Source organism: Panicum virgatum, chromosome 3K (assembly GCF_016808335.1).
Source record: "Panicum virgatum strain AP13 chromosome 3K, P.virgatum_v5, whole genome shotgun sequence".
Lineage (NCBI taxonomy): Eukaryota > Viridiplantae > Streptophyta > Magnoliopsida > Poales > Poaceae > Panicum > Panicum virgatum.
In genome coordinates, this window is record NC_053138.1 from 420,216 (window position 1) to 446,258 (window position 26,043).

Here is a 26,043-nt window from a genome sequence, read left to right on the forward strand (position 1 = left end):
CCCCTGTACGCGCGGTAGGTGTTCTTGGATCCTCTTTGTGGGATTGCCGCTTGGTGACTGGAGCTTGCCGGTGTTGCGACTGGCGTCTGTTTCCGGTAAAAATGGGTTTTGCCCGGCGCGTTCAACGGTCAAACAGTACTTTGTGCTGCTGATGGGCTTCAATTTTGACTCTTTGTCGAATCGGAAATCGGCTAGAAGCTTCATTCTGGATCTTCTTCATTCCGAGAGATGGAGGACCAGGCTGCGGCAACGAAGGTCGGCGACGGCGAAGGGCACTGGATGCTCCTGTAATGGACGTATATGTAATTTTATTTTCTTTCAGGGGTACCCGGTTAGGGGCTTGGTTGTAAGATTTCTGTATCAATAAAAACCAACCCTTTCTCAAAAAAAAAAGAAGAAGAGACCTTCCTTTCCCTTCCTGAAATCCGGAATCCTCTCCCTCCCGACCTCCTCCGCTTCACACACCACCATCGGAATCAATCCCAATGAGGCACCCCACCACCATCACCACCAGCACCGCCACGCCACAGGGCTTGCCGGCCCCGGTGCCGCTCTCCAGCCCCAAGTTCAAGCGGCAGTGGAAGGCGGCAGCGCCGCTCAGCGACGTCACCAACCTCCTCCTCCCCAAGACCCCGACCCCCATCAAACCCACAAGACAAGGACTGGACTCCGCCCCCTCCCCACGCCCTCCGACGCCTCCTCCACCGCATCGGTCAAGCCCGCGCCCAACCCTTCGTCCGCTGCTAGTGAGTCAGCCTCCTCCCATTTGTGCTCGACCTCGCTGCTACTGCTGCTTCTGTTGGCGGCGTCTTCCATCCCCATTGGGGCTGGGAATTTCTGATACTGCTCCTGATTCTTGCGCAGTCATCGAGGAGGAGCGCAGTGCTGCAGTTAAGATTAAATCCCCCATCTCCACGGTTTACGCGAGGCGCAGGGCCACCACTGAGACTCAAGGGAGGAGGACGACGAGGAACACACCACCCCCCAATCGCGGCATCTTGGCTCCATCCATCCCGTCCCAATCACCGCCGGGCGCCGTAGGGATTCTTCCCTTTCTTTCTTTTTTTTTATTTGTTTTCTCAACTCAGAGAATTTCTGCGTAGTTAATGGGCCACGGCCCAGATAATCTTAGAAGGCCCAACAACTCCCAAAGATGACTGGAGTGTTTTCTCGGCATTTCTGCATATCGATTCGATTCGATTCGATTTGATTGCACTCTATGGTGCTTGCTTGAGTAGCTTACTTAATATGAGAGCCTCTACTTTGGTTTCGAAACTGTTCGGCTGCATGGTTGGAGATTGTGTTGCGGCTGCTGCATTCAGCATGCAACTAGCCAATCGGCAGCTGCAGCCAGCTGGTTTGCTGAGCAGCTGAACGGTGTCATCATTTTTTTATGGCTTACTTTATTAATAAAAGTTTTTCAAAACCAATTTAAATTTGAAGATATTTGTATAAACTTTTTGAATAAGATGATTAGTCAAATTTGAAGTAAAAAAAATCAAACGGATTATAATTTGAAATGGAGGGAGTAGAAGCTATCTTTTTGAAAGCCTCTCTGTTGTCAACTGTTGATTGTCCCGTGATTGTCGCTGAGTTTTGGCTTTGACAAGTTTGCTTAATTATTGACTACACATGAGAGTGTAGTCGATCAGCAAATAAATTAAAGGCTGGTCGGTCGGCGTCAAAAATGTGTCAAAAGTCACACTATACGTACAGCTGCATGCCATATACATAAACTAAACTAGTCCGCACTCACAGAGGTTAGGGGACTTTTGTATATACACCCTAGGTTAGGGGACTTTTGTATATACACCCTCCTAACCTCTTTGAGTGCGGGCTAGCTTAGCGTGACTTTGAAGCCAAATTACCTGCTCACACTGGGACTGTTGACTCCTGGCCACGTACATTATTGCTGCGACTAAACAAAAAAATGGAGATTACTAACGCATTGCATGACGACTTTAGAGAAACAGAGCATGCAGGTAAAGTTGAAGGGAGAGAATCTGTAGCTGACTAGTCACTGCCCCACATGTTTGACCAAGGTCCATATGACCATATGCAAGGCTTCCAGAGCAGGGCAGCAGGAGAAAATTTTTGTCCGAAAGTGATCAGGTGCTCTAGACTAAGAGGAAGAGGGGGTGAATTAGGTAACATAAAAACCTTAACCTATGGCTCCAACTAATTTGTACAAAACTTAAACTAAAACAAGCTATTTAGATGTGCAACTACGGTTCACCTTAGTGTGAAACTCTCATCCCAAAAGAATTTAGCAACTTTTAGCCAATCCTATCAAGAGACTACTCTATAAAAATAAAGACACAAAAATTGCAATATGAAATGCGGAAACTTAAAGGAGGGATGAGAGGAAGCAAACTCTTGATGCGAGGATTTATCCCCTGGTTCGGATTGCCACCAAGGCGTCCCTACATCCACGTTGTTGAAGCACTCACGAAGAGTATCGCTTCCCGGCAATCAAGTCTCTTCCGTAAACACAATCACGGTCACCTTGATCTCGATCTTCACTAAGGGAGATTGCCCACGAAGGAGGGGTCTCCGTCCCCCGCACAAGGTTATCGACGCCGCTCCACACCAAGCCGGAGTGTCGTTGACGTGCCGGCGAGCCACCAATGCTCCAAGGATGCCGGCGCACTGAGATACAAGTTTGGTTCACTCTAGAACCACAGCACAAGGATCTAAACTTTACTTGATCACTCACTCAAGAGCTAACTTAGCACTAACACTCACAAAGCTTGTGCTAAGGACTAAGGATTTAATCTCTATGCTCTTGGATGGCTTGGAGATGTTCTTGGATGTGTGTATGATGTCTTGGGACTCCAGCAAACTCAAAATGGCCGGGGTGAGGCATATATATAGGCCACCAACTCAAGGGAGCCGTTACTAGCCGTTGGCCAGTTTTCTGCGTAGGCATCGGAACTTCCGGTGCTAAAGGCATCGGTTCTTCCGGTCACTCACAGACTGAAATTAGCCGTTGGCTTCACTGACACAGCTGCAGCAACTCTAGGGACCATCGGTTAAACCGATGCTTAGGCGTCGGTTCTTCCGGCGACACTTGATCTTCACGTAGCCGTTGCACTCTTCCTTTCTTGCTGACGTTATTGCACCGACGCTATGCTCCGATGCACCGTCGTTCAACCAGTGCTGAAGACTTGGCTTCTGCGCGCTTGACATCGTATCTGGACAATAGTAGATTGAATGCACCGATGTCTCTGAGTGACCCGTCGGTTCAACCAGTGCTATTGAGTTTTCCTCATTTGGTTCAGTAAGCACGTCCAATTACACCGATGCCTGGGGCGTCGGTTCTTCCGACAACCATCGGATGTTCCGATGGTGTGGTATCAGTTAAACCGGTGCGGCTGAAACTGCATCTTCTTGTCCAATTCGTCGCGGCAATCATTTGGATCCTTGAAATATATTCTCTCTGGATTTCCACTATACTTTGGCATCTCTACGGCTGATTGGACTTGTCATCTTGATGGTGGATTGGACTTGGCGTCTCGACGATAGATTGGACATTGCGTCTCGACGATGAATTAGACGTGTTAACTCATATCCATAGGGCCTAATAACTCCTACAAGTGTGATCTCACAAACTCATTAGTCCCATTGATTATGTTGTCACTCAATCACCAAAATCACAAACGATGACCTAGGTGGGGCCATGTTCCTTACATTGTCCCTATCAAGCTTCTTCCAGTTCCAGAGCAGGGCAGCATCAAGCTTGACCGTGCGTTTGGAAATTGCCAGAACGCTAATCCAAGGTGATGACAGAAACTAATAGGATACATGCATAATGGTGCGTGTTGTCTCATGCATAACAGAGGGCCGCGCGTCATCAGTTTACCAAAAAAATAAAAAAAATAAATTACATCCAGATGGACTACTGACGATAGCACGGTATAACAGAACCTTGTCGACCAGCATCAGTTTGGTTTGTTGATCCTTCCAAAAGGTCCAAGTATTCCCATTCACCAGAACCCAACAACTCATACCAGAAACCCAAAGTCGCAGGCGGCCTGCCGGCTGGCAATCAGCGACCATTTAATTTGGAGCCTTCGCATCCTTCGAATTCCCTTGAATTAGAAGCAAGAAGAAGACAGAGACATCATCAAGTCTAGAATAATGCACAAACGAAAAGGACCATGCACGATTCCAAGATCAGACGGGGGTTATTGGTCTGGTGAACAGCGAAACCTTCGTACCTAGTTACTTTATTATCATATACTCCCTCTATTCACTTTTGATAGCTATATTTCAAAAACTTAAATGTTCAAAAATGATAGCTATATTTACTATTAGCATGGGTATTTGCAATAAATAGCACTAGTTACAAGGAGTTCCTAGTTAAAACATTGGATGACCAACAAAAAAGTCTGTGGCATTTATTAGATTGATAAGCACACTTGTGGTGCCCTTGGTCATTGTGTCATATGGAAATATATCTATCAAAACTGAATGGAGGGAGTATTTTTTTTTGACCAACAATGACAAGCAAATACTATTTCAATGACATACAGTAGCAGATAGTTCTGGTACAGGGTTAGGTATGCATGCATCCTACAAACTTCACAGGGTTGAACTGCTCTGAAAATGCGGATCTATATGCTTTTCCTAGCTATTCCAAATAACTTAACTTTTTTTTGAAGAAAAAAACAACTTAACTTTGAAGCAAGTCATTCTGAGGATGGAGACTGTTGAGTCTGTGGCGAACATAGGGAGATAACTACAGTGCATGACGACTTTAGAGAAAGCAGAGCATGCATGGGACATAGCATATTTTATCGTACAAAACGCGGTAGACACATGCAGGGTACCATATTTGTAAAGTTGAAAGGGGACTTTATAGTTGAATGAATAGTGGGTCAGTGCCACACAAAATTGACCATGGCCGATGCATGTCTGCAGCATGAATGAATTGTATGATGTGGATGCCAAGAACCATTCCATTTGCAGCAGTCAGATTAACTTTATTGCAGGATCTATCGGTGAAACTAACCTTTACTATCAGAGATGTTGTCACCAACCAAGTAGGCGTGGATTCAGAACATATTACATAGTAGACAGCAAGTAGCTGCAGAGCGTGTCGGCCGGCCTGCAGCTTGATTGTATACTACTAGTACTAGTACTAGAGAGGTCCAAGTGTTCCCACTCAGCAAGCAGTCAGTGGTGTTCAGGGGATGCATGGGATAGTGCCCAAAGTCGCACAGAGCAGGCGGCGGCCGGCCTACTTGGCAAGGCAATCAGGACTTGCCTTGCCTCGACTCCACAACAACAGTGGCCATGGTCTGAAACGCGTGATTCCTGCGCGACCAACACGCTTGCCTTGCCTGGCCTGCCTTTGTAATTGGTCCACTGCTTTCTTTTTTCAACTCAAAGTCCAACTTCATTTACATAATCATGCACGCATGATTTAAATAATCGAATCAATCAATCATATATTATATATATGCTTTAGTCGTAGTACGATACTGTTGTAGTCTAAACATACAAACCGACTCCAGGTGTTATATTAGTTTATTTTCTCTACTATAAATATCCGTCAGTGTCGTCCAGGCTATCCAGCTCCAGGCAGCAGCTACCACTCTGCTAGCTCTTCCTGCATCTTGTTAATTAGCAGCTAATAGCTCACCCTCAAGCAAGAGGCTTAGACGAAGATCGCCATGGCTGCTCGTGCATCAGCAGCAGCTGCAAGATGCATCGCTCTCCTCCTGATACTGCTCGCCGGCACCTCGTCGGCGCAGCTCTCCAGCAGCTTCTACTCCAGCTCCTGCCCCGGCTTGTACAGCGCCGTCAAGTCGGTGGTGCAGTCCGCCATCGCCAGGGAGAAGCGCATGGCCGCCTCCATCGTGCGCCTCTTCTTCCACGACTGCTTCGTCCAAGTACTTACTAATACTACTAATAAATATATGATCAATATTTACTCACTCAAAAGTCAAAACTACTTGCTGATCATCATGAACTTGATCAGATCACCTATTTATTCTTCATTATTGTCTGCAATTTTCATTATTCTCTGCAGGGCTGCGACGCGTCGTTGCTACTGGACGACACGGCCAGCTTCCAAGGCGAGAAGATGGCCAAGCCCAACAACGGCTCCGTGAGAGGCTTCGAGGTGATCGACGCCATCAAGTCCGCCGTCGAGAAGGCCTGCCCTGGCGTCGTCTCCTGCGCCGACATCCTCGCCATCGCCGCCAGGGACAGCGTCGTAATCGTAAGCTAGTCGCCCCTGCAGTCAAGAACTGATGCGGATCAGCAATTTAATTAACACTACTGATCGATCGATCGATAAATATATATATATATATATACATGCAGCTTGGGGGGCCGACCTGGAACGTCAAGCTTGGGAGGAGGGACTCGACGGCGGCGAGCTTCAGCGGCGCCAACAACAACATCCCACCACCGACGTCAGGCCTCGCCAACCTGACCTCCCTCTTCGCCGCGCAGGGGCTTTCCCAAAAAGACATGGTCGCGCTCTCTGGTAACGTCAGACTACACATTTTCCTATCTTCGTAAACATCTCCTGAAAAAAAAGTTGCACTAATTGCTACTTTGCTAGCTATGGACTTACGTATCTTTTTGGGGGAAAAAATCAACTATGGTGTAGAGTGGGAGAATAAAGAACCACTCCACACTTTGCTTCTCGATAAAGTTAGCTTTAGTGATTAGATGAACAATACAACTGGTAGACACTATCGCAAACGGAATTGACAGAGAAAGGTTTTGACTTTAACCTTCTTCACATACTTCTCTAGTAGTATATACGACATACGAGTCGTGCATGACAGGATCATTTACCCTATTGGTGATTGGTGAATTGACCAGATAATGAAGCTTCCATTATTAATTGTCGATTATTACTAACACATAACACACGTCTAGAACGAGAGAGAGTTGGTATAGGTATGGATGGAATGACAAAAAGTTGGTAAATTAAAGGTGACAGCGATGCCACACATATGCTGTCGCCTGTCGGCATGGGTTTGTAAGGAAAGGAAGTTTGTGTGTACAGCTTTATGCTTTTGCATGTTACAAACCTGGCCATAGTACGTAGCAACTTCAACGAACAGTGCCTGTCTAATTGAAAGATCAATCAACCATCAGATATGCAAGCATAAAGTCAATATAATCATCGGTCGACATCTTCCAGATCAGCTAGATAGCAATCAAGTTAGTTGCAACCACACACATTGTTCCCTTTGGATTATTGCTAGAATCGAATATTTTTTCTTTCTTAATTATCTATTTGCAGAATCAAGAACAACTGTTTTAAAAAAAATTATTTATGTTATAAACGGGTCATTTGATTAAGTAGTAGAGTGATCCCTGCATCTTCTTTGCAAAATAATAAATAAATAGGTCAACCATTCACTTCTTTCATTTTAAATACTAGTTTAAAATAATGAATTATTTTCTTATTGCATCTTGATTAATGAACCCTTAATTTTGCCAGGTGCTCACACCATAGGTCTAGCACGTTGCACCAACTTCAGAGCCCACATATACAATGAAACCGACATCGATGGTACCTTTGCAAGGACAAGGCAATCAGGTTGCCCTAGCACCTCAGGTACAGGTGACAACAACTTGGCACCTTTGGACCTTCAAACCCCGACTGTATTTGAGAACAACTACTACAAGAACCTTGTTAGCAAGAAGGGACTTCTGCACTCTGATCAGGAGCTCTTCAATGGTGGAGCCACCGACGCACAAGTCCAATCGTATGTTAGTAGCCAAAGCACATTTTTCGCAGATTTTGTGACAGGCATGATCAAGATGGGTGACATTACACCTTTGACGGGTTCTAAAGGGGAGATAAGGAAGAACTGCAGAAGGATCAACTAGAGAAGATGGAATGTGAATTAGGTTTGAGGCTTTTTCTTCGGTACTCACATTCAACAGCTTTAATTTGTACCCTTTCTAAATTTTCATTCAAAAATTGTAAAATCATCATGGTGTGTCAATGTGTTCACATGTTGGTTCATTTAAATAAGAATGCATGTATCAATTGTTTCCTACATCATCTCTTTTATTGTGTCTAATATAACTTGCATGAGATAATATAATGTATCACTTGTGATGTCAAGGTAAGCACGCCTCCTTCCATGCATGTTTGTCCTCCCTCTCAACACAGGATCTATCGATCCGACTTAATTTGACCAAAGCCAACTATGAGCCTATTTATCTACCTAATTTTTTGTTGGGAACAAACTGAATAAGCAACGCGGCTATACATATTGGGTTGATACTAGAACTGGTTAGGTCAGCGTGCTATATTCAGATGCGCACAAATGGTGGAGCATGAAGCAAAACATGTGTGTGTGTGGGGGGGGGGGGGGGGGGGGGGAGGGGGGGGGGGGCAGGGGTGAAACTAGAGCTGAATCGAGAGGGGTGCCCTGTCTATGATTTTGCTACTAGCTCTTTGATTTATGAAGTGAAAATTTGATGATTAGCATTGAGCTTTCGTTTCGCCGTGGGTGCCCGGGCACCCCCCGAGACAATGTAGCTCCGCCCCTGGGTGGGGGAGGGGGTGGAGGAGGAGGAGGATGTTCCAGTGCTCCAGGTCTACAGTGCTCCCGTGCACTAGGGCAGTTGCATCCCTTCGATGCATCTTGGACGATTTAGATGGAATGAATTATTATTGGACTGTGCTCAATTCATTGAAAATATAGAGGTTAAAATGCAAAATGTGCATCAGGTTACAGTATTGCATCTGCACCCTGACTGGGATCGGAGCAAGCTATGCTGGAAGTACATACCCTTTTGTAGCTCATCATGTGGCTAACGTGCTTGTAGCTTATGGGCTAATGTGTTTGTGGTGGCTACTGGCCTGAATTAACTGGACTTCAGCATGAGGTTTAAGAAATTTTTGCGAGGCGCAAGGGGGGGATCGAAGCCCAGTATGATCCATATAGGGTTCTGCCACTGGATATGTGGTCGCAACATCATCTCCACGTGTTGTTTGTACTAAGACTTGATGTATTGGCTTATGTGTGGCCACCAGCTAGATCAAATAGTAGTGTAATATATTGAAATGATTGGTTATTGGATTGATCTCCTTCCTAATAGACCCAACGGTCTATTAGGGCCTTAATCCGCGCCCTGATCGGGGGCGCCCAACCCTTAATGGTTGGTGGGCCCCCGCTGCACAGCGCCAAAATAAAAGGGGGTGAGGGGCCGGGGCACGTAGCACAAGGTTCGCTGCGCCGCCTACACCCTCACCCACAGAAACCCTAAGCCGATCTACTAGGGGGCGCTGGAGCAGTGGGAAGTTCCGCCGCCGCTGCAGTCGACTCCGTCCCGCCGTCGCCGCTACCGTCCTCGACACCGTCGCCCCTGCATCGACCTCACTGCGTCACTCGTCGCCGCCTTTGAGCGGATCTCCATCAGCGAATAAGGGATGGCCGGCTCAAGCTCCTCTGGGGGCGCCGAAGGTTTCTCTACTCTCTTTCTCTCTATGTGTTTCCGTAGATCTGGGATCTCTTATACTCAGAATCATAGAAAAGAGAAAGAAATCCCGCTCGATCCATGCACAGTGTTGATCCTAGAAGACTAACAATGGTATCAGTCGCCTACACACGTGTAGATCGAGGTCGGGATAGAAAGATTCGAGTGCGAATCGAAACAAAAGTCAAAGAAAAATGAATCGATTTCGAATCGAACAGATATGGTCCAAACCCTAACCCTAGAGTAAAGATAGGCGGCCGGACTCACCTGGGTCTCGGCGCGCCTCCCACCGCCGGCTACCGTCGCGCGGGGAAGTTCTGTGCCACCGCTCGCGGAGGTGCAGTCAAGAACAGGGCCGCCGCTCGTCACTCCGGGTCGCTGGGGTAGCACGCGGGGCTCGAGAGCGTGGCTCCGTCCTCGGCCGGCTCGACGGTGGCGCGCTCACCCTCTGGCGAGCGCGCACACCGGCGAGCAAGCTGCGGCGGTGCCGTCCTGCCCGCTCCGCCCGGTCACCGTGGCTAGAGACGCCGCCGTTTCCGCGTGGAGAGAGAAAGGAGAGGGAAGAATGAGAATAGGGTTTGAAGGGGACGACGCCGGCGTCGCCGGTTTTTTGTTCAGGCGAAAAGACCGGACGACCGTCGGATTTGATCCGACGGCCGGCGGCGGCCGAGCGACGAATGGGCCACAAGCGGCCCGAGAGGGATGCCGCGGCGGGCCAATTCGGCGGCCCGGCCGTTGGCTGTCGGGCCTCGGGCCCACGAGGAGGCGGCCGAGCAGGCCGCGGGCCGCTGGGCCGAATGATCAGTGTACTGTTTTATCGTTTTTCTATTTTCCAGAAGCAATTTCAATAGTATTTTGCATGAATTTGTTTATAATTTGATCTCTATTCAATTTTGCACCAACGTGTATATTGTTTAGAGCTAAAAGTTCACAGTATTGCTTCTGAAAATAGAAATTTTCTACTTGTTTCCGCTGCAAAAGTCATTACAGTTGCTCTTTACTTTAATTCGAACCAACGAGACAATTAAAGTTTAAGAGCATGGTTAAAAGATTATTTTTGAGCATTATGGTATTGTTAATTTTCTGACCAACGTTGTTAATTACAATACTGTAATTTCATAGTTTTTGTGCATTTACTTCTATTTCTGCCCAACGGTGATATAGATTTAATTGCATAAACAGTTGTATGTTCTATTTTGACCAACGTTGGAATTTTACATGCAATTATTGTTATTATGTTCTCACTATTTTTTGAAATTTTCAGCGGGGATGAACTTGATGGGATTCATCAGTCACATCCCGACTTTAAAAGGAGACAACTATGGCGAATAGATCAAGAATGTTGATCTTGCTTTCGTCTGTGGAGAAGTGGATGAGATAATCACCACTCCAAAGCCCACTGAGCCACCGGCTCCAGTGAGAGGAGATTCTGACACTGATGCTGAGTGGCAGAAAAAGCAAAGGGACTATGCTCCCTTAAAGATGGCTTATGATCTCGAAAAGACAAAGTGGAATAACGCCAACAAGAAATGTGTGGCAGTTATAAAGAACACAATTGATCCTAACATTTTGGGTTCAATTGGAGAGTGTGATTCAGCTACAGAATACCTTGCAAAGATAAAGAATCAGTTTACTGGTTCTTCAAAGACTTATGCCACACAGATAATAGAGCAGTTGGTCACAAAAAGGTACTATGGCAATGCTGGTACGATAAGAGATCATATCATGGGGATGTGTGCTTTGAACTCCAAGCTCAAACCAATGGACTTGGATCTCAAAGAAGAGTTTATGGTGCACCTGGTGTTTGCCTCTCTGCCAAAAGAGTTTGCAATGTTCGTTGTAAACTATAACTCACAGCCAGAGAAGTGGAACATGGAAAAAGCAATTGCAATGTGTGCACAAGAGGAAGATAGACTCAAGAAACAGAATGGTGGGTCTGTCAATTTTGTGCATAATAACAAGAAAAGGCCTTTCCAAGCTGCTTCTTCCTCTAAAGCTAAAGACAAAGCCCCTATGCCACAGAAGTATCAGCAACAGCGTCAGCAACAGCGCACTCCAGCTCAAGATGAGTGCTTCCACTGTTTTGACAAGAGGCATCGCAAAGCAGATTGTCCCGCTTATTTAAAGATGATAATGGCAAAGAATGGTGAGAATGTAATTTCATTTGTTAATGAATCCCTGTATTTAAAGTTTTCTAAATCTACTTGGTGGATTGATTCTGGTGCAACTGTGCATGTTGCAAATTCTTTACAGGGATTCCGTTCGACAAGGACTACGCTAAGAAGCGAAAGACAAATTAAAGTCGCGAACGGAGTACAAGCAGATGTGGAAGCTGTTGGCGATGTCTCCCTCGAGCTAGTTAATGGTTTCATGCTTGTATTAAAGGATGTTTTATTTGTTCCTCCGCTTCAAAGAAACTTGATCAGTGTATCACGCTTAGACACAGATGGTTTTGGTTGTCATTTTGTGAATGACAAATGTGAACTATGGTTTGATAATAATTGTATTAGTGATGCTGTCCTTTACAATGATCTTTATTTATTATCTATGCGTGGTAAAGTGCATTCTGTATGTAATATGAATGTGAATGAATCCTTGTCAGAGAAAGAAACAAAGAAAAGAAAGAGAACTCAAGATACTTCATCGAAATTATGGCACTGTCGTTTAGGCCATATTTCGAGGGGGAGAATTGAAAGATTAGTGAAAAGTGAAATTCTTCCACAGCTAGAATTCCCTGATTTTGAACAATGCGTTGAATTCATTAAAGGAAAATTTGTAAAGCAAATTAAAAAGGGTGCCAAACGAAGTGCAGGAACGTTAGAAATAATTCACACTGATATATGTGGACCGTTTCCTGTGAAAAGTGTGGATGGCTATGATTCGTTCATAACATTCACAGACGATTACTCCCGCTATGGTTACATTTATCCAATCAATGAAAGATCTGAAGCATTGATAAATTTAAAATATTCAAAGCTGAGGTTGAAAATCAGCTTGACAAAAGAATTAAAATAGTAAGATCAGACCGTGGAGGGGAGTACTACGGTCGACATACCCCTTATGGACAAGTTCCTGGACCTTTTGCAAGGTTTTTACAGGAAAATGGAATAGTTGCCCAATACTCTACACCGGGGGAGCCTCAGCAAAATGGAGTAGCTGAAAGGCGCAACCGTACACTAATGGATATGGTGCGCAGTATGATGAGTTATTCCTCATTACCATTGAGTCTGTGGATGGAGGCGTTGAAAACCGCCATCCATATTCTCAACAGAGTGCCAAGCAAATCGGTGCCCAAAACGCCGTATGAGCTATGGACAGGAAGAGAACCCTCACTGACTCACCTACGGGTCTGGGGGAGCCCAGCTGAGGCTAAAGTGTTTAATCCAAATATTGGAAAACTGGATCCCAAAACTGTAAGCTGCCATTTTATAGGCTATCCTGAAAAGTCGAAAGGTTTTCGTTTCTACTGCCCAGACAGACATACAAAGTTTGTAGAAACGAGACATGCTGTCTTTCTAGAAAGTGAAATGATCAGGGGGAGCATGGTACCTAGAGAAATTGACCTTGAGGAGAAGCGGGTGTATGTGCCTACTCCTATGATTTAAGAGCCATTTTTCTCACTACCTGTTGATGCTGCACCAAAAGTTCCTGAAATAGTGACACCAGTACCTTCTTCGGTTGTTACTGCGCCAACTATTCCAGTTATTACGGTGTCAACACCTGTCGCAACTCCAACCATACCAACAGTGAGCGAAGGTTTGGAACCTGTCATCCAGGAACCGCCCGAACCCGCGATTGGACATGAGGAGGAGGAGCTACAGCCCCCTATGGAAAATATGCCAGAAGTTGAGGCACAAAATGTGCCACAAGCAGTGGTCCTTAGAAGGTCACAAAGAGAAAGAAGGTCGGCTATTTCTAGCGACTATGAAGTTTATAATACAGAAGAGGTTCATATGGAGGGTGATCCCACTTCATATGAAGAAGCCATGAGAAGTATTCACTCATCTAAATGGCTGGAAGCTATGAAGGATGAGATGAAATCAATGAGTTCCAATGGTGTTTGGGACTTAGAGGAAATTCCTAAAGGAGCCAAAACAGTAGGCTGTAAATGGGTTTACAAGATAAAACATGACTCCAAAGGGAATGTAGAAAGGTTCAAAGCACGACTCGTGGCAAAAGGCTTCACGCAAAGAGAAGGGATAGACTATAACGAAACATTTTCTCCGGTTTCGTGTAAAGATTCCTTCAGAATTATAATGGCATTGGTGGCACATTATGATTTAGAGTTACATCAGATGGATGTAAAGACGGCATTCCTTAACGGGGATTTGTATGAAAATATTTATATGGCTCAACCAAAAGGTTTTGTCATGAAAGAAAAAGAACATATGGGGTGTCGCTTAAAGAAATCCATTTATGGATTAAAGCAAGCCTCTAGGCAGTGGTATTTAAAGTTTGATGAAACCATAAGAAAATTTGGGTTTAAAGAAAATGAGGAGGACAATTGCATTTATGCAAAGTTTAGAAGTGGAAAATTTATTTTCCTGATCCTATATGTGGATGACATTCTACTTGCTAGTAGTGATGTTGGTCTGCTACTGGAGACAAAGAAATTCTTGTCCTCAAACTTTGATATGAAAGATCTTGGTGAAGCTTCATTTGTTTTGGGAATTGAAATTCACCGAGATAGAACAAAGGGGGTATTGGGACGGTCACAAAAGGCATACTTAGAAAAAGTTCTAAAGAAATACAGTATGCATATGTGCAAGCCTTCACCTGCTCCAATAGTCAAGGGCGATAGATTTGGGAAATTTCAATGTCTCAGGAACCAGTATGAGATCGATCAAATGAAAGCGGTTCCATATGCTTCAGCTGTAGGAAGCATACAGAATGCTCAAGTTTGTACACGCCCTGACTTAGCTTTTGTTACCGGGATACTTGGCAGATATCAGAGTAATCCAGGACAGGCACACTGGATTATGGTAAAGAAAGCATTACGTTATGTGCAAGGCACAAAAGGCCTCATGCTAACATACAGAAAATCCGATTCCCTAGAGATAGAAGGGTACTCAGATGCGGATTTTGCGGGGGACATCGATGACCGAAAGTCCACGTCCGGTTATGTGTTCACACTCGCAGGGGGAGCTATATCGTGGAAAAGTTCCAAACAAAGCGTCACTGCATCATCAACGATGTACGCTGAATTTGTGGCATGTTATGAGGCCTCGGGGCAGGTTGAATGGTTAAAGAAATTTATATCCGGTTTAAGAGTGGTAGACAGCATTCAAAGACCACTCAGAATGTACTGCGACAATGAACCAGCAGTGTTTTATGCTCACAACAATAAGTCAAGTGGTGCTGCCAAACACATTGACATAAAGTTTTATGTTGTGAAGGAGAAAATCCAGAATCACTCTATTACACTCGAGCATATAAGTACAAAGAAAATGCTTGCGGATCCGCTAACTAAAGGCTTACCACCCAATGTGTTCATGGAACACATAGCCGGCATGGGTTTAAGGGAAAGCCTGTGATTTCTGGAAAACAAAAGGGCCCAAAACATAAAGAATTTGTTTCAAAACAGTGATGTATATGGTAGCTGTTGAGTCTATCGGTCTTGGACCGTGACGATAAAGCATGCTCTATTTATCAATCTGTGATGGAACAACTAAAGGAAAAAGTTTCATGTTAAAGTATAAAGTTAAAGTACAAAGTGAGATCAAGGGGGAGAATATTGGATTGATCTCCTTCCTAATAGACCCAACGGTCTATTAGGGCCTTAATCCGCGCCCTGATCGGGGGCGCCCAACCCTTAATGGTTGGTGGGCCCCCGCTGCACAGCGCCAAAATAAAAGGGGGTGAGGGGCCGGGGCACGTAGCACAAGGTTCGCCGCGCCGCCTACACCCTCACCCACAGAAACCCTAAGCCGATCTACTAGGGGGCGCTGGAGCAGTGGGAAGTTCCGCCGCCGCTGCAGTCGACTCCGTCCCGCCGTCGCCGCTACCGTCCTCGACACCGTCGCCCCTGCATCGACCTCACTGCGTCACTCGTCGCCGCCTTTGAGCGGATCTCCATCAGCGAACAAGGGATGGCCGGCTCAAGCTCCTCTGGTGGCGCCGAAGGTTTCTCTACTCTCTTTCTCTCTATGTGTTTCCGTAGATCTGGGATCTCTTATACTCAGAATCATAGAAAAGAGAAAGAAATCCCGCTCGATCCGTGCACAGTGTTGATCCTAGAAGACTAACATTGGTTTCATATATATGGCTAGTTCATCGAACACATTGTTTTAAATTTTATTTGGCTAGGTTCATATATGCAGACATCTCAAAATTGAAATCATCATGCACTGTTGCCTGGTTTGGAAGGATAACCAAACCACACCAGCAACCTACACAAGTATTATGATATACTATACATATGGGTTCGCCATAGTACAGAATTACGAACACTGAGATATAATTGATGATGTTCTTTGTAAGAGGAATTAATTAACACAGAAACACCAGGACTCTTTCCAACAATAACGATCTTAGACCGGCCGGTGACTATAGCTTGCTGGAAGTACATACCCTTTTGATTAGCTTCGAGCATAGTTTTTTTTATATACTCTATGAGCATAGGTTATTTCCAGTCTGCCAAACACCCAACAATTGAGGTGGAATAAAGTCGCCAAATTCGGCACGTAGCATTAAACTCATTTTGACTTCGTGACCTTACTATATGTATAGAGGTCTGTCTAGCTAACTATTTCAGTCATCATCAGTCACAAGGTTATCAGGCGAACTGTTCTCCGTCTACCTTCTCCCATCGTTGTCGCGTTGAAAAATTTCGCTTGTTGGCCTGCTTGCTTGTTTCATTCATGTGATGATTTGTGTTTTTTTTTGACAAATTTGTTCCTGTTTGGATGGAGCCGAATTATTAGTCCGAATTGGACTGTGATTTGTGGTGAGCAGAGCAAGGGTAGGGGTAACATGAGCAGAGCAAGGGTAAGGGGGCAGGGGTAATATGGCCTTTGTGCAGCTAGCTGTATTAATAATATTTAGTCCCTCCATCCAAACAGGGTAAACAGGGTAGGGATTAAACTTTAATCCAGGGACTAAAGGTATGCAAAGGTGTTGGCACGCAACTCTCAGCAAAGGATCGGTAGCCCATATACTACAGGCTGCAGCTAGCAGAAACAGGCAACTAATAAGACTTAAAAAGGGCAGGCAAGGCTTTACCAAACCGTGTTGTGTGTTTTTTTTTTTTGAGATAACCAAACCGTGTTGTGTGGTCTTGCTCTTTTTTTGCCTTGACACGAACTGCAGGCAGGCCCAAGCGTTCCCATTAACCAAACTAAAGCAGATCGAGAGCTGATGAGCTCCATGCATGCTGTCCTAAACTTTCCTAATAAATTAAACTAAGTATAGTCTTCATAGAGAGATGCTGCTGGCCGGGGAACCCCGTCAATCAAGCAGGCCTCAACTAACTCTTTCGTAGCTCCTTCAATGCAGTCATGTACCATTGACTCTCTAGTAGCTAGACACTACATACCAAACTCTCGAATTCAATATTATTACACACATCTTGTGTGAAAACGTGGCTGTGATTCTGGCCGGCCTGTTGCATAATGCTGTTGGGCAATAATTATTTATGCAAGCACGCCGTACCCTTGATTGGCGGATGATCGGTCGATTGATTGCTTTATTTTCAACTCAAAGTCCAACAGAGTAGGCGATCGAGTACAATACTATGTTTTTTATGCATGCATGGAGTGTTTATATTCTACTCCTATGTAGTGCTAGCTAGCTAGCTAGCTTCATTCTGCTGCAAACAAAGACCAGGGCTCTCGATCGGCTGGCTATAAATATCAATGCATGTTCCCCAGATTATCTGACAAGAAGCACACTGCCCTGCTGCACGCAGACAGCACTTGCACACAAAGACAGATCACCAGATCGAGATCGAATAGCTAGCTAGGAATACATATATCATCCATTACATTATTGATCGATCGATCATGGCTGCTCGAGCCGCATCATCAGCTGCAAGATGCGGCAGCGGCGCCGTCGCTGTCCTGATCTTGATGCTGCTGGCCGGCGGCGTGCCCAGCCCCGGCGTGTACGACGCCGTCAAGTCGGTGATGCAGGCCGCCATCGCCAGGGAGCAGCGCATGGGCGCCTCCATCCTCCGCCTCTTCTTCCACGACTGCTTCGTCCAACACGGCCAGCTTCCAGGGCGAGAAGATGGCCAAGCCCAACAACGCCTCCGTGAGAGGCTTCGAGGTGATCGACGCCATCAAGTCCGCTGTCGAGAAGGTGTGCCCCGGCGTCGTCTCCTGCGCCGACATCCTCGCCATTGCAGCCAGGGACAGCGTAGTCATCGTAAGCTAGTCCGATCCTCCACTTGAAGAAATAACATAATTAAAATGGAACTGAATTATATTAATTGAACCAGCAAGCTAGGCTTGTAATTAATTAATATATATGCAGCTGGGCGGGCCGAGCTGGGACGTCAAGGTTGGGAGGAGGGACTCGACGACGGCGAGCTTCAGCGGCGCCAACAACAACATCCCGCCGCCGCCGTCGGGCCTGGCGAACCTCACCTCACTCTTCGCCGCGCAGGGGCTCTCCCAGAAGGACATGGTCGCGCTCTCCGGTGTGTGTTATTATATACGTATATATAAGTCCCTAGTCCTCCATTCATGTTCACCAAAAAAATGCTTAAAACTTTATGTGATAAATTAAGTTTGTAATTCTATATTCTGGATCATCATCAATGCTTAAAAAGAATGCTAAAATTCTAAACACAGAATATTATTTCTTATGTGTTTCTTTGCCTAATTTGTCAGGAGCTCACACCATTGGCCTAGCACGTTGTACCAACTTTAGGGCCCACGTCTACAATGACACCAACATCGATGGTGCCTTTGCAAGAACAAGGCAATCAGGTTGTCCTCCAACCTCAGGTTCAAGTGACAACAATTTGGCGTCCTTGGACCTTCAAACCCCAACCGTATTTGAGAACAACTACTACAAGAATCTTGTTTGCAAGAAGGGGCTTGTACACTCTGACCAGGAGCTCTTCAATGGTGGATCCACCGATGCTCAAGTCCAATCATATGTTAGTAACCAGAGCGCATTTTTCGCTGACTTTTTGACTGGCATGATCAAGATGGGTGACGCCACACCGTTGACGGGCTCCAACAGATAAATCAGGAAGAACTGTAGAAGGATTAACTAAGAGGCAGGGCACTAATACACACTCTGTTGAGACTTCTCAACAACGACACTATATATCTTGCAAGTTTGTTATCTCTCCGTTTTTATCTGGCACACAACTGTGAAATAATTGTGGGTACCAATGTGTTCATATATATATATGAGGTTTGTTGGTTTCAATGTTTAAATGCATTTTTGTGCACTACAGTTTTTATTTTTTCACTTCAACACACACGCGCGCGCACTTTAGATTGCGCAATTGAATCATTTTTATGCTTTGCGACCAATGCGTTCATAACTTCCGATATGATGTCTGTTCATTTAAATAATGTTTAGTCGATTATATTCTTTTCTGGCATGCATGGATTTATCCCGTACGTGATGATATATAGGTGTATGTGCGATGATTACATGGTGAACTGTCATACCCGAAGCCACGGGATACCTGACATGGCACAATTCGGTCCCAGATAGTATAAAAGAAAATCACCAGACTAGTACTCAGGGTAGACTCCTAGACTTATACCGATCTAGGGTTTCATGTAACCTTGCCCCCGCCCGGCCTATACAAGGGCGGGTAAGGACCCCTCCAAAGGATAGACTTATCACCTACAACCCTCAGGCAATACAAACCACCCAACACGACGTAGGGTATTACGCAATTCGCGGTCCGAATCTGTCTAAACCCTCGTGTTGCTTGTACCATCGTGTTTTTTTATCTCGGCGATCCCCCACGATCCTTCTTCTACCTTAAGGTATCCCTCGGTAGGCATGACAGTAAAAAACGGACAGCTGGCGCCCACACTGTGGGGCAGATCTCTGACGACCCTCAGACGAACGCGATGGCCAACTTCAACTTCTCCGACACCATGGCCGAAGGAGGTGCCACTTTCATCTTGGGATCATGGATCTGCGTAACCAATGGCCATGGAGGCTTTTACAGCCACCTAGCCGAATCATCTGAACCGGAAGCAAATCAATACAATGCATCCAACGACACTACGGGACTTGCCGACGATCTCAGCAAAGTCCAACTTTCTGATCTACTCGAGGAACAAACTTACAGTGATCGGAAAGACACCCAATCATCAAGGACAAGGCAACCAGGTTGTCCCCGAACCTCTGGTTCAGGTGACAACAATTTGGCGCCCTTGGACCTTCAAACCCCAACCGTATTCTAGTACTTCAAGAAGGGGCTTGTACACTACTCTGCCCAGGAGCTTTTCAACGGTGGATCTAGCGATGCTTAAGTCCAATCATATATACGTTAGTATATATCCAGAACACACAAACGAGAACGATACCGAGGCATGATGTTTTTTAACAAGGTTCGGCGATGTGCCTACATCCTCGGGGCACGACTACTGGCGCTCCTCCCCATAAACAGCAGCTACACCGGCATCCAGGCACACCGGCATCGAGTCCAATATTCCTGCCAAACAGGAAGGAGATCTCATGCCAAAGTAAGGATGACACACAACTCTCAAAAAACAAATGGTTAATGGATTCTGGTTCAGTACAAAAGAGACAAGATTTATCAAGTCCAATCATATATACGTTAGTATATATCCAGAACCCATATTTCGCTGATTTTGTGACCGGCATGATGGGTGACATCTCGCTGCTAACAGGCTCCAACGGGGAGATCAGGAAGAAGTGCAGAAAGGATTAATAACCAATTAAGAGGCAGTGCACTTGGACACTAATATGTTGAGCCACTTCATTAATAATAATATTATCTTGCAAAAGTTTGTAACCTCTTAACTTTATTAGATCGTCAAGAAATTGTGAAATCATTTGTATAGGTGCTGTGCTGTACTACCAATGCAATGTGTTGAGAACTTGAGACATACATGATGTCTGTTCGTTTAAATAATGTTCAATCTACTATATATTTTTGTGCTCTATGTTATTTAATTGTTTTCCACTTCAATATATTTAATATGAGAAAAATAAAATGAATGTTTAGAATAAATACTCTAGGGATTGTGTGTGAATCTTATTTTTTTGAGATTACATAGTACAACGTAGACACTCACAACGCACGCATATTCACACCCCTATGAACACACGTACGCAAATCCTTATGTTTATATAATCTCTGAAGGCCGGCCGGTAGGCATTTGCATATATACCCAAGAGTGATGACCTCCTTGGCAAACATTTGACCAGTCAGCGCCTTACTACCCCTTTGGGCCAATCTATCTGAACATCTCCCTATATATTATAGTTGCCTCTGACATAATATACGATTGGTTATATTCTTTTAATTTGTGGCATGCATGCATGGGTTTATCGTCTGTGATGATAGGCGTGTAGTCCGCATGTATATTATATATGATGCTTACATGGTGAACTATAAAATGTATGTACTTATGATAGGGTGGCTTTATTATTATGATCATTGCAAGAGATCAATGGACTATTGAGAATTATTATTCGCAAGCTTAAAGGTGATCATGCATCATCAAGCACGCAGGCTGATAATAATAATAATAATAATATAATCCCCACAATTGATTAATCTGATGCATGATGATATACATATGCATGGTCTGTGATACAATCATATCGAAGCTGGCATGCCCAGATTGAAGAACAAAATAGCTAACTTAACTAATCCAAATGAAACCTAGCTACTATCTATCTCGAAAGGACACGAACTGTACTTGCTAGCTAATAATTATAATAATAATAGTAGTAGGAAGGTAACTAATATATATAATCCCTAGCTAGCTAGCTAGCTAGAGATGGCCAAGAAATCCTGGATGGGTCCTCGCAGCTGATCCATGACGGCCTCCCATCCGGCCTGCGTCGGGTGCATGTAATCCCAGTAAAAGTAGCTGTCCGGGTTGGCGCACAAGCTGTACTGAGCTCTGCCGCTGCCGTCCTCCTGTCCACAATACCCATTGGGGTCCGAGGTATCACAGCACGGCGTCGAGCCTACGTACGTAGGACGCACAGATCGTTGAGATGCAATAATGGATCGAAAAATTTAAATTAAATTAATTAAGACGAACAAATACCGGATTTGGATCGGGCGACGCTGTCGAAGGTGCTGTAGAGGTCGAGTAGCAGGACGTCCTCAAATCCAGACAGCTTCTGTGCGAGGAGCATGTTGTGCGTGTTGGCGATGTTGTTGCCGCTGCTGTCACACCGAGCGTAGCTGCTGAGCCTGGAGCGCCACGGCGTGCAGCCGAGAGGCGGCAGCGAGTTCACCAGGACCTTGGAGACACCAAGGTCCTGCAACCGCTTCACGGCGTCCACGATTCCATCCGTCACGTCCCTGATGTAGGCGTTCATCTGCTCGGAGCTGGTGGTGTCGCTGACGTGCGAGTAGTCGTGGCCGTTGGAGACGGAGACGAGCGCGACGGAGTAATCGTCGTCCAGGTCCACGTCCCGGCGGTTCACCATCCTTGTCAACTGGTCGATCTGGGTGCCCAGGGCCGTCTCCTCCTGTGGGCCGTTCAACACGCCGGAGAAGGGTAGGGCGAAGTTGACGCCGTCCGACCCATCCTCGCCCGGACTGTAGGGAGGAGGGGACTCATCATTGTTCCCAAGCATCCTCGCTGCATTGCATTGCATTGCATTGCATTGCATTGCATTGCATTGCATGCAAATTTAAATAAAATTAATTAAACCAATGCATTATTGCGTGCATGCGATCAACAAAAGCTACTGCTACTACTTTATTCATCAATTCATTCAGCAAAAAGCTGGTACTACATCATAGTCATGCATGCATGCAGTTAACTTGCAGATGGCCAGACGATCCATCTAGTTCTAGCTAGCTAGCTCATCAGATCGATCGACGATTGATATGCAAAGATACAGCAGTATATATACACACACGTACGTACGTACCGAGGAAATCTGATTGCACCAGGCCGTCGGAAAGGCGGCCGGTTGCTCTGTTGCGGTGAGCTGAGTCAGAGCTGCCGTAGGGGTAGTACCACCCACGCGACGCCCTGCTCTTTGCTGATGATCTCATCAGACGGTTGCCGGCGTCGGCGAACGAGTCGCCGAAGACCAACAGCATGTAGTCCTTGCGACGCTCGCGGTGGCGACGGGCCTCCACGTGATGAGCGCCATTGAGAAGCAGCAGGAGGAGGAAGCAGCAGGCGGCCGTCAACACAAGCTTCGTCGACATCGTCGTCACAAGATCGCCAGACGAAGCTTATTTGTCAATGCCGCCGCGCCCACGGCGATCGACCTCTGATCTGTCGTCGTTGCCTTGCGTGCTCTCAACCTAAGGCGTCCAGGGCTGAATTTATAGCACCGGAGGAGGAGGAATTTGCAACCGCGAGGATGCATGAGAACGGCCGGACAAGCAAAAGATTCTTTTCTATCTCTACGTAGTACGATCGATCGACTTATTAATGATAGAGTCCCTGCAACTTTTTTCTTAAAAAAATAAAGCACCGGTTATATAGATTCCAGAGTTATCATGACAAATAAATCTTCTTTCGCGCGCATTATTAATTATTGTTTCATGCATGCGTCCTTCCTTATTCAATTCAAATGCAACCCGGCCGGCCTCTATCTCCAACTAAGCAGGGCATGCAGTTGGACGTCAATACGTGTCGTGCATGTACTAACAAGCAAACTACTCTCTACTACTCCACGCTGAGGTTTTTATTATAGGATCTGTCTCTTTGTAAGGTGACTTACACTTACATATCGCCAGGGGCTGGCCCAGGATTTTAAACATGGGTATTCAAAATCTTGAAAAGCAATTTTTTTGGCAGTCTAAATCATAATTTTTTGGCATGCGTAATTGATTATTGCATCAATTTAACACTAATTGACTAGCTGTACAATATGTAGCAGTACAACCAATTTTTTCTTACATTTGTAGACCGATATACAGTAAGTCTAAGAAGTATAATTAAATTTTGGAACGACGACAAACTTGAAAGGTAGGAAGAAGAGCAGATCACTAGCTGATGCCCCTGTTGTGCGCCCGCCGCTGCCGCCGGCCACCGCGGAAACGCGGAGCACCTTGGTTCACCGGCTGGCTTCTTGCCGTCTTGCTCAGTTGCTCTGCGCAAGTGCTCGTGCGCCCCTGGGCGGCCCTACGCAGCGCTGCGTGGGCGCACCGTGCGTGGCAGGCCACCGGAGCCGGGCCCCTGCCGCCCTACGCGAGCCACCAGCGCGGCGTGGTCTGCGCGCGTGCGCCCCCGGGACAACGAGCGCCGGGTGTCCAGGCGCTAGCCGTTGGGGGCGAGATGGCCGGGCGGCGGCGAGGCACAAGGCGGCGCCCGGAGGGGGAGACGGCGGACGGGCGGGCTAGGGCAGATGGCGAAGCGCGGCAGGGAGGGAAAGGGAAGGCATGGAGAGGGTAGCCGGGCCTATGACATATATTTTGGGCCGTGTGGGCCGGAGGTGGGGGATGGTAGGTGAGCAGCTGAGAATGTTTGTGCCATAATGGGATCATAGGAGCCTGTTTTGTTGTGTTATTTTCATCTTTTTTGAACCATATACATGGGTATACTACACATAGAATTTTGTTTCAAAAAAATAGGTATTCAATTGAATACCTTTGAATTCAATGGGGCCCGCCCCTGCATATCTATAAGTCACTGCTTTTTGGGTGACTTACATTTTGGTATATGTAAGTCACTAGCATGTCCATCCAAATATCCATGGAATAGTTATTCAAAATTTGAATACTAGTTTTGGCAGTGAATTTACCGGCTACCGGTCCTGTCTGTACTGTAGCTGTGCCTGTTTTTGTTAACGGGTCCGACTGTACTGTTGCTGCGCCAGTTAGCAATGTTTTTGGACTGTTTTGTCCTGTTGTGGGCTATTTGTTGAGCTATGTGCTGTCTATTAAAGGTTGAGCCCAAAACATATGAAGCCCAGCACTGATTTTTACTTAGTTAATGAATTTAAAGCTTAAAAACAAATAAATTATGGTATTTCAAAACATTATGAAAACAGCATTAATGGGCTGTAAGTTGAGAATCTGTTAGCTAAAGTTGAGCCTCTGTACCTGTTTACCGTCTTGAGCTTTTGGATACTATTTTTTTCGTTGGTCTCTGTTGGGTCACTTTCTGTGTACTTGTTAACGGGTCTAACTTCATCTATTGGCTTTACAAAATGACAAAACAGACCATTAAAACAACAATAAATAAAAATATTTTTTCTTTCCATTAGTTGGATGTAATACAATTGAGATTGTAAAGTAATAAGGCATAGTTTGAAAGCCAGTAATTTAAGTATCAAAGACAAGGATGTAAGCATTGAGCATAACAGACATGGTTACAAAAGACTATAGAATCTGGATCAATATTTCCAAGGACCTGTCTACTTCATACCCGGGTGTTTCGGAGGTATCTGACACCCGAGCATTTGGACAGCATGGAACACTCGAAAAATATGATCAGAAGAATTCGGGTGTTACGAGAAGATCTGACATCCGATTTTTATCAATAGTAAATTAAAATCTAAGAGTGTTGACGCTCGCTAACGACTCATTTCAGGCATTATCTTGAGCCTAAAATCATGAGGATAAAGTCTCATACCTGCTGATGTTATCCAGAAAGAGCCAATTCCATGTTTTCTCTTAGAAATATTGCTATATCGGAATTCAGGCAGAAATGCAAGTAAAACAGGCTCAAGCGTCAACATACAAACCCGACCATCAGAGCAAGCCATCAGCTCTTGCATGAGCGTATGAAAGACGAGCGTCAACACTAGTGGTAAGAGTTATTACTAACGAGTTCCACAAAGTGTTGGTGTACATTTATGTGCAGGTTGCTTATGCTTCGAAATGAGAGGAGAATGCACCCCAAAAGTAAGGTGACACGTCGTTGATCTAAGGCAACAACTCCTCGACGAATCAGACACGTTCACAAGGATCTATGGGCCCACCAGAGCTACCAAATAGATTTAAGACAGACCCTTACCCATATACCTGACATGGGGGCCCACCTAACAGTCTTCTGACCAAAGATCGGGGCAAACGGGGCCAGCCCACGGTCGGCCGACCTGGGACCCCCCAGGTCGGCCGACCTAGTGGTGACAGCCCACGGGCCCCACCGCTTCTCCGATGACACGTGGCGAGGTGTGGTTGGTTCCCAATGGTGGTTTGGCTCATTTCCCGGGCAAGAGGCTAGTGGCTCCCTCCTATAAATACAAGGGGAGGGGGTTAGAATTAGACACACACCACACTCATCACATTACACCTTCTCTTGAGTTCTCACTTGAGTGAGCGTTGTCTTAGGGAGTTCAGGAGTAGAGGTACTCAGGAGGGGCGCCAGTAACGGCGCTCTTCTTCAATTTGTACCTCTACACGAGAGTGAGGAGGAGTCGGGGAAGTGCCAGTGCAGTAGGGGGCCGGGGCAGGGCGGGGCTGCGGCGGAGCGTCGGGGT

The 26,043-nt window shown here is 45.8% G+C and overlaps 2 protein-coding genes, 1 long non-coding RNA gene and 1 pseudogene across 3 annotated transcripts; 2 read left to right on the forward strand and 2 right to left on the reverse strand.

Moving 5' to 3' along the window:
• Positions 1 to 5,426: 5,426 nt before the first annotated feature.
• On the reverse strand, positions 5,427 to 6,492 carry LOC120696527. Its single transcript, XR_005684207.1, has 2 exons — positions 6,348 to 6,492; positions 5,427 to 6,244 (listed from the first exon to the last, which is right to left on the reverse strand). It is a non-coding gene; the product is annotated as an uncharacterized LOC120696527 (long non-coding RNA).
• LOC120696525 (peroxidase 4-like) lies at positions 5,579 to 8,036 on the forward strand. Its single transcript, XM_039979461.1, has 4 exons — positions 5,579 to 5,897; positions 6,038 to 6,229; positions 6,334 to 6,499; positions 7,472 to 8,036. The coding sequence occupies exons 1-4, from the start codon at positions 5,679 to 5,681 to the stop codon at positions 7,861 to 7,863; spliced, it is 969 nt and encodes a 322-aa protein (XP_039835395.1). The 5' UTR covers positions 5,579 to 5,678; the 3' UTR covers positions 7,864 to 8,036.
• Positions 8,037 to 17,314: 9,278 nt separating this feature from the next.
• LOC120696528 lies at positions 17,315 to 18,854 on the forward strand (annotated as a pseudogene).
• A 2,552-nt stretch (positions 18,855 to 21,406) lies between these two features.
• LOC120700301 (GDSL esterase/lipase At5g03610-like) lies at positions 21,407 to 22,816 on the reverse strand. The gene is made up of 3 exons (XM_039984530.1): positions 22,531 to 22,816; positions 21,693 to 22,235; positions 21,407 to 21,609 (listed from the first exon to the last, which is right to left on the reverse strand). The coding sequence occupies exons 1-3, from the start codon at positions 22,814 to 22,816 to the stop codon at positions 21,407 to 21,409; spliced, it is 1,032 nt and encodes a 343-aa protein (XP_039840464.1).
• Positions 22,817 to 26,043: the final 3,227 nt, after the last annotated feature.